This window comes from Ascaphus truei, chromosome 2, assembly GCF_040206685.1.
Source record: "Ascaphus truei isolate aAscTru1 chromosome 2, aAscTru1.hap1, whole genome shotgun sequence".
Lineage (NCBI taxonomy): Eukaryota > Metazoa > Chordata > Amphibia > Anura > Ascaphidae > Ascaphus > Ascaphus truei.
Genome location: NC_134484.1, coordinates 94,345,420 through 94,363,349, shown reverse-complemented (window position 1 = coordinate 94,363,349; position 17,930 = coordinate 94,345,420). Strand labels below are relative to the sequence as shown.

General features: G+C 42.3%; 1 protein-coding gene across 5 annotated transcripts; it reads right to left on the bottom strand.

The window, feature by feature from the left end:
• Positions 1 to 493: 493 nt before the first annotated feature.
• On the bottom strand, positions 494 to 13,025 carry ELOC (elongin C). 5 transcript variants are annotated; one of them, XM_075583307.1, is made up of 5 exons: positions 12,835 to 13,025; positions 10,382 to 10,449; positions 3,043 to 3,094; positions 1,952 to 2,095; positions 494 to 925 (listed from the first exon to the last, which is right to left on the bottom strand). In XM_075583307.1, the coding sequence occupies exons 3-5, from the start codon at positions 3,044 to 3,046 to the stop codon at positions 735 to 737; spliced, it is 339 nt and encodes a 112-aa protein (XP_075439422.1). In that variant the 5' UTR covers positions 3,047 to 3,094; positions 10,382 to 10,449; positions 12,835 to 13,025; the 3' UTR covers positions 494 to 734. The 5 variants fall into 5 exon arrangements, with proteins under 5 accessions (XP_075439422.1, XP_075439407.1, XP_075439401.1 ...); XM_075583292.1 differs by lacking the exon at positions 10,382 to 10,449 and having other exon boundaries at positions 12,799 to 13,024; XM_075583286.1 differs by lacking the exon at positions 10,382 to 10,449 and having other exon boundaries at positions 12,817 to 13,024.
• Between the last annotated feature and the right edge of the window lie 4,905 nt (positions 13,026 to 17,930).

Here is a 17,930-nt window from a genome sequence, read left to right as displayed (position 1 = left end):
AGGAATGGGAGCGATCCAAGCTGGCGAACCCCCCCCCCCTTTTTTTTTTAAGCAGGGGGTTTCTAGCGCTGAACCCTGTTAATTTCAGCTCTGGGGACTCCCTATTTCCAGAGATACTTGCCTCCGGACTTGGTGCCGGTAGCAGCTCTGTCTCAGCGAGCAGGGCATTCAGGTTTGAAGCACCCGTGTCACATGGGCCAATAGCAAGCCGCACCGATGACGTCACGGCCTCCTATTGGCCCACAGGCTGGCAAATAGCTGAACAGAAGACATTGTGAACACTGCTTGCCGAGGAGAACTGCTGCCGGCACCTAATTCGCATGCATCTCTGGAAGCAGTGTGTCCCCGGAGCGGATATTAACGGGGCTCAGCTCCAGAGACCCGCTGCTTAAAAACGCCGTGGGTGGCTTCTTTAAATTCTCCTTACACGAGCTGAAGCTAAATCCAATCTCCCATACATCAGCGAGCAAAGAAAGAAAGCATCAAGTCTACATCAAATTGTCATCGGTTTATTAAGGACTGTTTGTGGAAAAAGGGTTTAGCCAAGAAGCAAAGCTTAATTAAGGGCTTGCTTTGCCAAAGGTAGGTGTGGATACTCTGTACTGCCATATACTATACATTGCTCAGAAAAAGGAAACAAACATGCTATTTGGAAGAAACAAAAGTAACCGAACCAAGGCTTTTAAATACAAAAGAAAACATTTAACATACTCATTCTGCATAATTTACTTTATTTAACAGTCTAGGAAGTTTGCAGCCATCAGGAGTTCCAGTGCGATCTCGGGTGCAATGGGGAATTCAGGAATTTCTGTGGAGCTGTTTGTGTAACGAACTTTATAGGTAAAATACATGCAGACTTTGGAAAGAACATGGGAGGGAATCTCTCGGAAATTCACTTCATTGGTTTCATTTTCTGCAAATTGGCCTGTAAATGACATTAGGAAGTGATGAGAATGAAACCTCCTTTGGAGCTTACATGGCAATAACGTGAATAAAATGACAGGTATTATATATCCTTTGTACACACACACACACACACACACACACAAAAAAAAACTCAACGTGTGGAATCTTAAAGGATTCCCCTGAATGTCACGTTTGTAATCCTTAAACCACTTATACTTTTTTTTTTTAAGTATTTAAATTTGTGTTTCATAGCCGCTGACAATGATGCTTCTCTCCCGTGTATTTTTCCTTCCATGCACCATCACCAGATTTCTCTCCATTTCATCTAGTTCAATTGACTGAAACCCCCACTTAATGTCTACACCAAATATTTCCTTTAAAATATGTTTGGTGTGGGGAAAAGCCAATTTAAAAAAATATATATTTGTGCCTTTAATTTGTTATTGTTTTGCTGGTTGGAGCAAATGTTGCAGCTAAAATAATTCTGAAAAACCCATATATAGTGCTGTACACAAAAGTGGTCAGACCTCATATGCTTTCAATAACCTCAGAGACTGGCATTTTCAACCATCCCTTACAAGAACACCACATATAGGCCACGTCTAAAGGATAACCAAGCAAACAAAACGATGTTTATATGTAATCTAAGTGCATTATCATGTTTGATCATTCCTAAATCTGGAGGTTGAAAATGAAAAACGATAACCAAACGTTTGAAGCATTTAAAAATCAGGTTTAAGGTGGAACTCTAGATAAAGAGAGGCCTCCAGACTGAGGGCATTATCCTATATAAACCAAAGAGGTAGTCCGGGCTGCTTTCAGAGGAAAATCCCCATATACTTAAATGCTTTGGATTACCCTTCAAATTGAATTGCTTGAATTCCTTAACATAACACTTCACTGTTACAGGTGGCAGCAACGTATTCATTTGCCATTTAATTGAAGCCCCCTCTAGCAGTGAACGCTTTAGCCTGCATTGTATTGCTGCACTAGCGCACGAAAATGAGAACATGATTGTAACAAGTATTATAGGGTTTTTACATACCTGGACCACTCAACATAGCTTTTATTGTTCCTGATGTTAGAGCGTGTTCCCTTTTAACAATAAATTCATGCCCATCTGATGAAATCAGTTTTACATACATAGCATCGGGGCCCTCACAGCCACCATAGGTCTTCTCTTCACCATCTACAATAAAACACAAAGTCAGAACTGCTCATCAGGCATAATATCCATTTTATCAAGAGAGAAAAAAATGCCTGTTAAAATGTGGGTTTCTTCACATTACACTAAGCTGAAAACAACTCTGTCTCATGGTTACATCTAGATCTGTGCACTTGTTCTAACTTGAGACAGACTGTCACAAGTCTATGGGACTGCATGTCGGGTGAGAGAATACCAAGCAGTTGCTAAGCAAAACTAAATAAAAAATGAGTGACTTCTGTTGAGGGGAGGAAGGAAGCTGCAGTGGAGGAAAGAGAAAGGGTTGCTGATTGAGGAACAGTTTGTGATTTTGAGCCAATGTCTAAAATGATGCATGAATAGCCTTCATTTAAAACCTTGCCAAGGCAGCGAAATTAATTTTTTGGTAATGTTCACGTCTTGTCTAAAACACATACTTTTATCCATAAAATAAAAATAAAAAAAACCCACACGGAATTAATCCTTTACTTTTTTAGGACTCGTAACAATCAAAATAGCCCATACATCACATGGTTGAGTTTATATTGGACGGCTGTTTTTTTTTTTGTTTTTTTTAAGTCTCTTCCAATACTATGTTTAAAGAATAAAGTACACAGGGATTCTAGGAATGGCAATAAACTAAATGATTTACAGGATTTGTGTTTGAAGAACTGCTCCCAACATCAGTATTTCATGCAGCCACCACCGGCTCCTGAAAATGTATGTTAAACAATCTTTGCAAGTCACTTGCAGGAATAAAGCGCAAGTATTCCTTGTAACAGTTTTAACATTCATACACGAGATCATTTTATCTTCCGACTCAGCTAAAAGTGCTTGTGTCACTTGGGAAAGTTTGAGGCTGTACATTAAATTAAAAACAAAGTAAAAATACACTTTTGTAGTGGCACAAACTATGAATTACAGGAAGCCAACTCCTTTGGATAGGCACATACCCATCTTTGTTGCCTAAAGTTCTTCCTTGTGAACGAATAGTAGTACAAGATCCTGGAAAAGAAAAATGGAGGTTATTAGTAAAATACCTTGATAAAAAACAAACAAAAAAAAAAACATCTCTGTACTCTGGGCACACACCACCACACACATCACCACCACCACACACATCACCACCACCACCACACACATCACCACCACCACCACACACATCACCACCACCCATGTATTTGTATAGTGCCATTAATGTGCATAGCTCTTCACAGCAGTAATAGTTACAATCATATAAACAATAAGATATAAATAACACATAATAAGATATAACACAAAAGGAAAGCACTTAAAAGCTTCAGACTTAAAAGTAACATTTAGGAAAAGGAGTCCCTGCTCCGAAGAGCTTACAGTCTAAATGGTAGGAAGAACGTACAGAGACAGTAGGAGGGCATTTTGGTAAGTGTGTCTGCAAGGGGCCAAGGTTAATGTAAGAGGTGTTAATTATCAGCCATCGAGCTACCCATATGCTGCCTTAAGCAGGTGTGTTTTAATGGTGGATAGAGAGGGTGCTAGTGGGATATTGAAGGGAAGGGCATTCCAGAGGTGCGGGGCAGTCAGTGAGAAGGGTTTAAGGCAGGAGAGTGTTTAGATACAAAAAGGGAGTGAATAGGTGTTGAGAAAATGGATCAAGCGAGAGAATACAAAACGTTCAAGGTGTTTGGAGGCAAAAGGCAGGAGGGAGGCAGGTCGATAGTTAGGCTAAGGCCCCGCTCCCAGAGTCAGCGCGCCCGCACTGCAGAGAGGCGGGGCGCTGACATACACAGACCGCGATATGCGGTCTGTAGGGAGCAGGAGCGGGAGGTGGGCGGGAGTGGCATGCTTGAGCGGGAGGGGGGGGCATGGCTTGAGAGGAGGGACCGCTACTCTCCCCCCCCTCCCTCTACGGCTCGGGTTGCTGATTGAAGGTAAGTAAAGCAACACACACACACACAGGCACACAGGCACGCACACTGCTTTCACTCCACACTCCTCCCCGCTCCACGAAGCCTCTCCTCCTCCCGAAGCCTCCCCTCCCAATTGGCTCACAGCCACACCACGTGACGCGTCAACGCTAGGAAACACCATTCTCTTGTGTCTCCTAGCGGCTGACGCGCCACAGCGTGTAGTCAGCTGTGCCGCCAGGGGGGACCGGGACCGGCTCAGCAGGATTCCCCTGCTGGTGGGGAACTCGTGTGTGGCCGCCCGCGCCACCGATCGCAGCGGGACCGAGGCCTTAGGCCTCGGTCCCGCTGCGCTCGTTGGCGCGGGCGGCCATGTCGCGAGTTCCCCACCAGCAGGGGAATCCTCGCGAGCTGGTCCCGGTCCCCCCTGGCGGCACAGCTGACTACACGCTGTGGCGCGTCAGCCGCTAGGAGACACAAGAGAATGGTGTTTCCTGGCGTTGACGCGTCACGTGGTGTGGCTGTGAGCCAATGGGGAGGGGAGGCTTCGGGAGGAGGAGAGGCTTCGGGGAGCGGGGAGGAGTGTGGAGTGAAAGCAGGTGAGTGCCTGTCTGTGTGTGTGTCTGAGTGCGTGCGTGCCTGTCTGTGTGTGTATGTGTGTGCCCGAGTGCCTGCCTCTGTCTGTGTGTGTGTGTGTGTGTATGAGTGCGTGAGTGCCTGCCTGTGTGTGCGCGCGTGTGTGTGTGTATGAGTGCGTGAGTGCCTGCCTGTGTGTGCGCGCGTGTGTGTGTATGAGTGCGTGAGTGCCTGCCTGCCTGTGTGTGTGTGTGTAGGAGTGCCTGCATGTGTGTGTGTGTTTAAAGTTACCCTCAGCAGCTCCAGCTCCAGCCCGAGTCCGTGGAGGGAGGGGGGGGGGAGAGTAGCGGGTCCCTCCGCTCAAGCCACGCCCCCCTCCCTGTCAAGCCTCCCACTCCCGCCCACCTCCCGCTCCGGCTCCCTACAGACCGCATATCGCGGTCTGTGTATGTCAGCGCACCGCCTGTCTGCAGTGCGGGTGCGCTGACTCTGGGAGCGTGGCCTTAGCCTTAGAAAGGCAGGTAGGGTCAAGCTTGCTGTTTTTGAGTAATGGTATAACGGTTGCATGCTTGAAGGAGGATGGAAAGGTACCAGAGTAGAGGGAGTCATTAAAAATGTGTGTTAGCGTAGGGATTATAGTAGGAGCAAGAGGTTTTAGGAGATGGGAGGGAATGGGGTTAAGAGGGCATGTGGTAGAAGGAGAAGAGGAGATCAACACACACACACACACACACGTTTATAATACAGGACAGTGAAATCTAGTATAAAAGTGTGACGTGATAAGTGATGAATGGTTTGCAAATGCTTGAGCTGAATGGTGTCTGCCGTTTTACGGCTATGTTCTTTGTTTTTATAATCTCGGCGCTTGACAGGGAGGGGAAAGCCGCGCACTGAACTAACACATAGCTGTGGGACAAAAAGTAACGCTTATAGCGGGGTGTCATGGTATTATGAGATGACAAGGTAGTGTCCTAACTTTAGGAGCGGCTCAGTGAGTAGAGACACTGATTGGCACGAGTTTGAAGCAGGGGAATCCGGTGTCGGCTCCTTGTGACCTTGGGCAAGTCACTTTATCTTCCTGTGCCTCAGGCACCAAAAAAACAGATTGTAAGCTCCACGGGGCAGGGACCTGTGCCCGCAAAATATCTCCAAAGCGCTATGTAAAACTAGGAGCGCTATACAAGAATATATTATTATTATAATATGTTTAAAATTTTAGTAAGGCAACATCAGTAAAGGTAAGTCAAGTACAAATCAATTATGTTTATGACTTAATGATAGTAATTGTAAGCTCAGACATTTCTCATCAGTGCAATAAAATACGGGACAATTACGCGCCTCGACAGACCTTTCCTGGACAAGTCACTGAAATAAGGGACAATCCCAAATACATATATATGGGATGTCTGGCAACCCTAAACTAGCTAGATTAGGAACTTCCTTCTGCCACAATTATTGCCCACAAAAAACAGCCAAGAAACGTATCACAGGGGACAAGCAGTGTGAATAAGACAAAGGATGCAACGGAGAGGCACTAATGGGACAGTAACGTATGGTAAAAGTGAACCAAGAACATTAATAAGGCACCAGTGGTCAATTTTTCTTTTTAAATTAAGATTTCTTCATGCCCTTTCCTAAGCCTTTTTTATTTTTAGAATAGAGACAATAGAGCGAAGCGTTTAAAATATTAAGTGCCCAGGAGGATAAAACAAAGCTCTTCCCGGGGCCCACTGCAGTGTAAAGGTTACACAACACCAGAAGCTAGAGATCTTTTAAAATATTTTTCTAATGTTAAAGGTCACAATTTTATATTTTTAATTCACTTTTCAAATGGTAAATACAAGATTTCAAGATTCTTATTATCTTTATTACAAATAAGTTATTGTGGGTCAAAAAAAAAGTGATAAAAACCCTCCACCGTATAGCACATAAAAAGATCACTTGTGAGCACATTCACATATAGACAGGTCTGCAACCCTGCTTTTCACCAGTATCTTGGCATACAGTGGTTCCACTGCAGCTAGGGATTCTGGGAAATGACATGCAAATGGACACAGTGTCACCTTTTGCTTCTTGTCCATTCTAACATGGATCCCTATACGCTTATACCTGCCGCATTACAACGCTTTTCAGCACAGCCCGGATATATGGACGCAGCCTCAGTCAGCGCGTCTGCACTGCAGACAGGCGGCACGCTAAGAGGCAAGTGACCGCTACCTGCGGTCTGTAGGGAGCGGGAGCGGTTTGAGCGGAGGGTCCGTCCGACACACACACACGCACGCACGCAGCTTCTCTCCCGCAGCTCCTTCCCTGCTCCCCTCCACTCTCACACACAAATACACAGAGCAAGGGGGAAAATCGGATTGGCTGCTGGGATTCAATCCGTGATTGGTTCCCTTGCATGCCACGTGTCGCGGCACTCGCCGAAATCACAAGGTCCTTGTAGCTCCGGCTGGCTGAAGCGTCACAGCACCCAGTCAGCCACGCCGGAAGGAGCCAGCAGGGACAACCAGAACGGAGGCAAGCAGCTGGTGTCCCGCGGCCGGCAGCGGACCAAAGCCTTAGTTTCGCAAGAACTTAAACTGGTGGTGGATGTGAGAGTCTCCGGAAAGTTGTTCCAGTTTTGGGGTGCACGGTAAGAGAAGGAGGAACGTCCGGATACTTTGTTGAGCTTTGGGACCATGAACAGTCTTTTGGAGTCAGATCTCAGGTGATAAGTGCTGCATGTGGTAGGGGTGAGGAGCTTGTTCGGATAGGTGGTGAGCTTGCCCAGAAAGTATTTGAAGGCAAGACCGGAAAGGTGGACTTTGCGCCTAGACTCAAGTGATGACCAATCTAGTTCTTTGAGCATTTCGCAGTGATGTGTGTTGTAGTTGCATTGGAGAACAAAACGGCATATTGAATTGTAGAGGGTGTCAAGTTTGCTAAGGTGGGTTTGGGGTGCCGAGCCATATACTATGTCTCTATAGTCGATAATTAGTCAAACAGATTAACAGAACTAGTAAATTTATGACTGAATTTAGCTGTCCCAGAGAAACACTTTACATAGATTTGCTTCTTTAATGTATAATCCATATAAATTATTTATACAGGAAAAAATATATATGCACTTTTTTAATGTAATGATGTATATTTTGCATGTTACCCTATAAGAGGTTTATGCAATCCTTTGGCTCGTTTGAGGGGGACCTAGTCATATCTCTGGTTACCAGCTGCTGTTGTATAAACCGCTTTCATGGAGGTCTGTTGACCAGCCTTTTCATTTAACATATTTATTGGAGTGGCAGGTAACGTTCGAAAAAGGTTGCCTCCTAAAGGACTAGGGTGTTCATACCATTGGAAAATCTCAATATCGCATTAGTTAAGAAGAAAAAACTTCCCTTCCACGATGGCCACGAGTAATGGCTCACTGGCAGCTTCCTATTACAGGAATAGAAATGTTCTAAAAATACTGGTTCATGCAAGGTAAATATGCCCGTAACCCAGGCGAGGGCCAGACTGCAAACAGTGACAATGCTGCTCCAGAGGCCTCCAAAAACTCATACAATAGTGTGAAAAAATATTAGAAACATCTAGCATGTGATTTAGTGCTTCAAATCAACAACCTCCTCAAGCACCATATAAAAGTTAACACATCTAATGTATCTTGACCCCATAGCATATTCTCTATCATGGTAACTTCAGACAGCACAAGGCTCTGGGGAAGGCCCCATTATAACCACCTGGATACATCTGTTGAACAAATCATCAGATTTAAAAATGAAATAGAATTGGAAAGGGTAAGGAAGTAATGGCGATCAGGACAGACTGCTGCTTTAAGTGGTTACAATTAAATGACATTACAATGTGGCATTCCATAGGTGCAGTGATATGGATTATAGACTTTCAAAAAATTTGCAATGAGGACCTCTTCATATGAACCAAAAAAAGACTTCCTATTATTTCCTGGAAAAAGAATGCAGCTGGGAGATTGGACAGTGAAACATGTGGTTGGGTTGAGAAAAGAAAAGGCAATTGATGAAAGAAACAGTAAGGAACATTGGCTTTACAGACACAATCTACTGCTCACATTTCATTTATTGAATGTATTTAATGAAGCCTGGTCTTGTAGTGCAGAACACCTGGCGGCATTGTTGTTTTGATAACTATGGTAAAGTTTACAGCAAAGATTTTGTTTCCCTTTCTAAAAGAGAGAGACGTCAATTGCTCCAGGGTATCTAGTTTCTACGGACTACTTCTCCCTCCCCCAACATGCAGTCATTTTTAGATAGTGCTGTACCTACTCTAAGACAAGTCACTTGTTCAATAGGGATTCAAAAATCTGTGAAGCGCTCACAGTAATTGTGTAGGTGCAACTAACTAACATTGCCAAGTTATTTCAGCTCCAATATTCACCAACACAATTACTCCAAAGCACTTGTTTCTGATACTTAAATGAAGGAAAGTCAGGAAAATGCACCCACAATCTCAACTGCATAAACACACGGCATGTGTGAATCACATGCTATGTAAAGACACCTGTTTTCTCTTGTGCTGTCCTATATCTGCTTTTGTTTAAAAACTTGTGCTAAAGTTTCATCTGGGTTTCTCTTAATATGCCATCATTTGTCATTTAATACCCAAGATCCCCAAGTGATACCATAATGGCATGTAGAGATACCCTGTGTAATATCAGTGCATGTGGAGATACATATGCTATGTAATGTGTTTCTGAATAATGATGTGCTGTATAGTGGTTTGCAAGCCCAATGTATCTATGAATGTGTTGTACCTGCATAGTGGTGTTCCTTTATGCAACGATGCATGTGTCACAGTATTCGTACAAACCCATGTCACTGTGTAATGATCGATGTTTATTTTAATGTTACTTAGAGCAAGTACATATAATTGTGTCCTTTTGTAATGAGGTCTGTCAATTGTGACTTGGTACAATGTGGCAAACTGCCTAGTCAAAGGTTAAATCAGTTAGATGTGGATTATCCCCCGAACCCCCCATGTTACTAAACAGCAAAGTATAACATGAAGTAGTGCTTGTTCTAATGCGAGAGAGCGAGGTATAGAGGTATAGAGAGACACACACACACAAACACATCTAGCCAATCCAGTACAGAGATAAAGGTCACTGGCACAGTAGTAGTTATGTCTCCTATAGAAACAGGATTGGCATTGATCTTATCTCTATGTCTGTAATGGATTGGTGAAATATATCTAGCAGTTTGCTACATTATACCACGTTTCAATTGACCGACCTCATTGAGCATGATCTTTGCCCCCTGGATTTCAAGTGACAATGGAGATGATTTTGTTGGCTACTTCGGTCTACTTGTGCTCCCTGCACAGGATACCCTTTGCATGTACAATAGCCACTGTAGCACAGTACTTCCTTAACGCACATTGACATCTTTTTTGCCTTCTGGCTCTTTTTGCCAACAGTTTGGACTAAGTTTACCAATGTATACGTATTCCAAGTTACTGCGCTGTATATTGGCGGTTAATCACATTACCTTGGTTGTTTACAGTGCTTACATTTATTTTCTTCTAGTGCCATTCTACCATTATGTATTACATGGCTGGATACTTGTTTTCTGTTTCAAGTCTTTCATACAAGTATCTCTTTTATAAGCCAATCCCAAATTTGTTTTTCTTTTGCTTGTTACTATGCGTTGTTGTGTTTTACATGGGTGATAGATATGACACACACAAACACTTTTTTTGTGTCTGTTCTCGCTCACTAGGGGTGCAACAGTTATAAAAAGGTTTTCTTCTTGAGAAAGGCATTGGCAGCCAAAACATCTAAATAAATGCCATTGTTTTTATTTGGTGTACCTGCCTATTTCTGCTATGATGTATCCGCAACCTGTGTTTCGAGGCAGTTTCAGCACCAGAGTATTTCAAAGTCTGCAGAGTGATATATAGATATACGTTTAAATTGAGACCCAAGCGCTCCCAGTGAAATCATTCAGTGGGATCAGTCTCTTATGTTGTGCAACTATGTGTGGAAAATGAGTACCGAGATTTTCTTCACAGGTTCAAAAACAATCTCTGATAAGAGCTGGTGGGTACGTAGATATATGTAGCTCAATTCAAAACAATATAGTAGCGAAATAAAGTGCTTAAAGTGACAATATAACTTGATATACAATTGTTTTTCTCTCTATGGTGCAGCTGACTGTAAAGTCCCACAGTAAATCCTCAAAGGGGTGAAAAATGTTCACATTGTGACCTCTGCCCTACCAGTGGGGAAAAAAATACAAACAAATGCAGTGTGATGTGCTATGCACCTGTGTGTGAAAAATGAATCCATAGATTTTCTTCTTGGGTTCAAAAGCAATCTGATACAAAATGTTGGATATGTAGATAGATTAAGCTTTTGGTCATATTTTCTGATGGATAAAGTTCTAAAAAAAATAAAAGTTCACCATGTTTTGACTTTAGAACGTTTTCCATCAGAAGATTTGATTAAGAGCTTCATATATCTACATTTCCAACAGTTCTTATCAGATACTGTTTTTGAACCCAACAAGAAAATCTGTGGACTCATTTTTCACATAGCACAACATCACACAGACTGATCACAGTATTTTTGTTTTCTCTCACTGGTAGGTAGCACTGAGGTCACAATTTCACCCCCCCCCCTTTTGGGGATTTAGTGAGGGACCTCAGACAGTCAGCTGCACCATAGAGATAAATAATTGTATAACAAGTTGTAGTGTCACTTTATTTCACCACTACATTGTTTTGTATTGTTTATGTTGTACGTTTCAATGCTTGTGTATATGTGTGTATATATATATATATATATATATATATATATATATATATATATATATATATATATGTGTATATATATATATATATATGTGTATATATATATATATATGTGTGTATATATATATATATATATATATATATATATATATATATATATATATATATGTGTATATATATGTATATATATATATATATATATATATATATATATATATATATATATATATATATATATATATATATATATACACATACATACACATACACACACACAAACTTGCTTAAAGTTAATTCATATATTAATAACACACATTGCTGCCTCGGTCCCCTAGTGGACAAACATGTATGTAGTGATAAAAAATGAATTCACTTCAAGCAAGTCCTGTGAGTAATCTCCTTTACACCACAACTATCACAGCTAGACAACTGTCCCTATTTACCAGAGTACCCTGTTGGTGTGTGCATGTGGATGTACATAGGTACATACATACATCACATTTTAAGTTATGGTGGGTGAAAAAGGCAACAACAAACCTCCACCGTTAGCATATAGCCAATATAGAATATCACTTGTGAGCACATTCACATGTCTTAGACAGGTCTGCAACCCTGCCTTTCAACCATACAGTGCTCGCACTGCAGCATGGGATTCCTAGAAATGACATGCAAATGAGCACATAATGTGTCACCTTTTGCCTGGAATATCCATTTACATGGAGCCCATTTAAGCTGATGCATTGCCGTTCACACAGCTTTTAAGCACAGCATGGGACTTCACCCACCATAACTTAAAATGTGATATGTTAAACCTACCCAGCCTAGAAATATTTCAAAGCAAGTATAAACCAACCTCACACTGATGATACCCATCAAGGTTGAAACATGTCTGTGAGTGGTTTGTACTTGCTTTGCTAGTCCCATGTGACATGTGAATGTGCTCACAAGTGATATCCTTTATTGGATATCGACACCCCATCTGTGACATGTGACGCTGCTTCCATTCACCCCAATACAACCCCTATACCGTGGGAGATTATATATATATATATATAAACACACACACACACACACACATCTACAGCTTACTCAGGTGATGTGCTCAGTCCACCTGCATTGTAGATATCAGAACAGAAACCAGCTAACAAGCTAAACTCCTCTAATAAGAATAATATTGTATTTATTTAGGATATACGTTCCGGTCCCCTCGGGACCATTATCAACACGTTTTATTAAAGGAGTGTGCTGGTGCCTGTTTTTATATATATATATATATATATATATATATATATTATATATATATATATATATATATGTATGCATACACGTTTGGGCCCCTATATAAAATGTTATGTATGTGAGTATATATTTGTATATATTCGGTGTTTTTGTATCTAATATGTACCCAAGGCGCTCCCCCCTCTTTATCTCTCCGGTGTCCGGTCCCTCGCCCTCACACACCCGGCCTCCCTCACTCACCCGGCCGCCCTCACTCACCCGGCCGCCCTCACTCACCCGGCCGCCCTCACTGCCTGCGGCCTCGGCTCCTCTCCCTGGCGACGGCAGCAACAATCACTTCCGGGAGGTCACACCCTGAGAGCCCCGGAAGCGGAAACGGTGTACACGTAAAGACAAAAGGAGCTCACAAGTTCCCGTAAAGCCACACCCCTTCAACACGTCACTACTCCGGCCAGGTCAACCATAAGCCACGCCCACGTAATATTTGGCCTGCATCATCAGGTAGAGACACCCCTTCAGTGTGCGACGTGCGACGTGCGACGTGCGACGTGCGACGTGCGACGTGCGACGTGCGACGTGCGACGTGCGACGTGCGACGTGCGACGTGCGACGTGCGACGTGCGACGCTACTTCCATTCACCCCAATACAAACCCTATACCGTGTGATAGTAACCACGGGGTATCACTTTGTGGCCACTGACAACTACCAGGGCCATCATATTAAGCAGGAACATCATTTTAACCAGGGACATCTTATTAACCAGGAACATCATATTAACCAGGGACATCTTATTAACCAGGAACATCTTATTAACCAGGAACATCATATTAACCAGGGACATCTTATTAACCAAGGCATAATATTAAGCAGGGAATCATATTAATCATATTAACCAGGGAATCATATTAACCAGGGACATCATATTAACCAGGGACATCATATTAACCAGGGCATCATATTAACCAGGGACATCATATTAACCAGGGACATCATTAAACAGGGACATCTTATTAACCAGGGACATCATATTAACCAGGGACATCTTATTAATCAGGGACATCATATTAACCAGGGACATCTTATTAACCAGGGACATCTTATTAACCAGGGACATCATATTAACCAGGGACATCTTATTAACCAGGGACATCTTATTAACCAGGCATCATATTAACCAGGGACATCATATTAACCAGGAACATCATATTAACCAGGGACATCTTATTAACCAGGGCATCATATTAACCAGGGACATCTTATTAATCAGGGACATCATATTAACCAGGGACATCTTATTAACCAGGGACATTATATTAACCAGGGACATCTTATTAACCAGGGACATCTTATTAACCAGGGACATCTTATTAACCAGGGCATCATATTAACCAGGGACATCATATTAACCAGGGACATCTTATTAACCAGGGCATCATATTAACCAGGGACATCATATTAACCAGGGACATCTTATTAACCAGGGACATCATATTAACCAGGGACATCTTATTAACCAGGGCATCATATTAACCAGGGACATCATATTAACCAGGGACATCTTATTAACCAGGGCATCATATTAACCAGGGACATCATATTAACCAGGGACATCTTATTAACCAGGGACATCATATTAACCAGGGACATCTTATTAACCAGGGACATCTTATTAACCAGGGACATCTTATTAATCAGGGACATCATATTAACCAGGGACATCTTATTAACCAGGGACATCTTATTAATCAGGGACATCATATTAACCAGGGACATCTTATTAATCAGGGACATCATATTAACCAGGGACATCTTATTAACCAGGGACATCTTATTAACCAGGGACATCATATTAACCAGGGACATCTTATTAACCAGGCATCATATTAACCAGGGACATCTTATTAACCAGGGCATCATATTAAGCAGGGACATCACATTAACCAGGGCATCATATTAACCAGGGCATCATATTAACCAGGGACATCATATTAACCAGGAACATCATATTAACCAGGGACATCTTATTAACCAGGGCATCATATTAACCAGGGACATCATATTAACCAGGGCATCATATTAACCAGGAACATCATATTAACCAGGGACATCTTATTAACCAGGGCATCATATTAAGCAGGGACATCACATTAACCAGGGCATCATATTAACCAGGGCATCATATTAACCAGGGACATCATATTAACCAGGAACATCATATTAACCAGGGACATCTTATTAACCAGGGCATCATATTAACCAGGGACATCTTATTAACCAGGGACATCTTATTAACCAGGCATCATATTAACCAGGGACATCATATTAACCAGGAACATCATATTAACCAGGGACATCTTATTAACCAGGGCATCATATTAAGCAGGGACATCACATTAACCAGGGCATCATATTAACCAGGGCATCATATTAACCAGGGACATCATATTAACCAGGAACATCATATTAACCAGGGACATCTTATTAACCAGGGCATCATATTAACCAGGGACATCTTATTAACCAGGGACATCTTATTAACCAGGCATCATATTAACCAGGGACATCATATTAACCAGGAACATCATATTAACCAGGGACATCTTATTAACCAGGGCATCATATTAACCAGGGACATCATATTAACCAGGGACATCTTATTAATCAGGGACATCATATTAACCAGGGACATCTTATTAACCAGGGACATTATATTAACCAGGGACATCTTATTAACCAGGGACATCTTATTAACCAGGGACATCATATTAACCAGGGACATCTTATTAACCAGGGACATCATATTAACCAGGGGCATCTTATTAACCAGGGACATCTTATTAACCAGTGACATCTTATTAACCAGGGACATCTTATTAATCAGGGACATCATATTAACCAGGGACATCTTATTAATCAGGGACATCATATTAACCAGGGACATCTTATTAACCAGGGACATCTTATTAACCAGGGACATCATATTAACCAGGGACATCTTATTAACCAGGGACATCTTATTAACCAGGCATCATATTAACCAGGGCATCATATTAACCAGGGCATCATATTAACCAGGGACATCATATTAACCAGGAACATCATATTAACCAGGAACATCATATTAATCAGGGCATCATATTAACCAGGGACATCATATTAACCAGGGACATCTTATTAATCAGGGACATCATATTAACCAGGGACATCTTATTAACCAGGGACATTATATTAACCAGGGACATCTTATTAACCAGGGACATCTTATTAACCAGGGACATCATATTAACCAGGGACATCTTATTAACCAGGGACATCATATTAACCAGGGACATCTTATTAACCAGGGCATCATATTAACCTGCGTTGTGGGATCACTCTGTGGTCCGACGGATCACTCCTCTACAGTTTGATCTGGTCTGGCCTTAGACCAGGGCAAGTACCATATGCACCAACGGCCATATACACAGTGGGTAGCGCTACTCCAAACACTGGGTGGGCTTGGCTGTGCGGACACCGGGTGGTTAGGTGCCCAGGGCACCTCAGTGCTTTGGGGGATCTCACCAGGGTGTAAATATATTGTGTGTGTATTGCATGTGAGGCCTTGTGTTTATTGTGTCATACGGTTATCTGTGTCAGTAAATATAATTGGTTATACCTGTGTCTGTGTGTGTGTGTGCCTTTATTTACTGCCTGTATTGTTCCTGTAAGGGGTTATCCTGCAGCGCCAGGATCCCTCCCAGGTGGAGGCGCTGTGTACCAAAGCACGCAATCACCCCAGGCTCCCAGTGGCGGAGGATCGGGCCTCCTGTACGCCAGACAGGTACCCAGCACATGTAGCTCCCTTAGACACGGGGAAAGGGGGCTATATATATATATATAGTGCAGAATAAATGAGTTCTTCAGTATTCGGTGATACCTCTTTTATTGGACTAACAATTTATGTCATAGGACAAGCTTTCGAGAGTTATCCTCTCCTGGTCAAGCAATACTGATATACAAAGGGTTCAATGGCTAAAACAGTGTGGAGGGGAAAAAATAAAAAAACATTTACTGTAGATAAGGTAGGGTGTTAAGTGTTTGAAGCCAGGGGACAGTGTCAAGGAAAGGTGGGGAGGGATACTGGGGGGGAGGGATACTGCGGGGGGGGGGGAGGGATACTGGGGGGGGGAGAGAAAGTGTGGATAAGAATAGAAGCAAGCAGGATAATTACAAGCAATTTTGATAGGGTGTGAGAAAACCCATGTCCGCATTAAGTCCTTTGGTTTTGGTGTCAGAGTCTTATCATTCCGAGTTCAAATGTTTTCCGTTCTTGGGTGCTTTTAAACATTCCATTGAGGATTTTGATTTTTTAGATCATTTATGGAATGATCTATCATTCCATAAATGATCTAAAAAATCAAAATCCTCAATGGAATGTTTAAAAGCACCCAAGAACGGAAAACATTTGAACTCGGAATGGATAAGAGCTCTGACATCTCTAGTAGGGATCCAAGAAGGACTTAATGCGGACATGGGTTTTCTCACACCCTATTAAAATTGCTTGTAATTATCCTGCTTGCTTCTATTCTTATCCACACTTTCTCTCCCCCCCCCCCCCCCACCCCACCTTTCTTTGACACTGTGCCCTGGCTTCAAACACTTAATACCCTACCTTATCTACAGTAAATATCTGTTGTTTTTTTTTTCCTCTCTCTACACTGTTTTAGCCATTGAACCCTTTGTATATCAGTATTGCTTGACCTGAAGAAGAGAGGATAACTCTCGAAAGCTTGTCCTATGACATAAATTGTTAGTCCAATAAAAAAGGTATCACCGAATACTGAAGAACTAATTTATTCTGCACTATCGCAACGAGAGAGAGAGAGAGAGAGAGAGAGAGAGAGAGAGAGAGAGAGAGAGAGAGAGAGAGAGAGAGAGAGAGAGAGAGAGAGACGCGTTTTGTCACGACAGTGACTTTTTCAAATGCGTCAGGGCACACTACCACGACACTACGTCATCACGCAGTGTGCGCTTTACGGCCGGAGAGCGCATGGAGCTGATCTGAGGCTGAAAAAACTCTGAATCGCATTTATGCAAAGAGACACTGTTTCCAATCGTCCAAAAACTGCTGGAGGTGAACCGGAGGGACTATCGAACAACTGATGTGTTCCAGGACGGTGTTGCCTTGCTGGTTTTGATTATATCACAAACTGCCTTTTTATCTTGTACTTTTGTGAGTGTCCTTAATCCCCTTGTCCTATTTTTTATTGATTAAATGTACTGTTTTACTCTCTCTCTCTCTCTCTCGAATTGAACAAACAAGTGTATTGAAAAAATAAACACAAAACCAATGTTTCGGTCCACATATGGGACCTTTGTCAAGGTGGTGCAT

What these genes read in the sequence shown, in the direction of transcription:
- ELOC (XM_075583307.1), bottom strand. An exon ending in AGCTATGTTGAGTGGTCCAG is followed by an intron (nt 926 to 1,951) that starts GTATGTAAAAAC and finishes TGTCATTTACAG; the next exon opens with GCCAATTTGCAGAAAATGAA.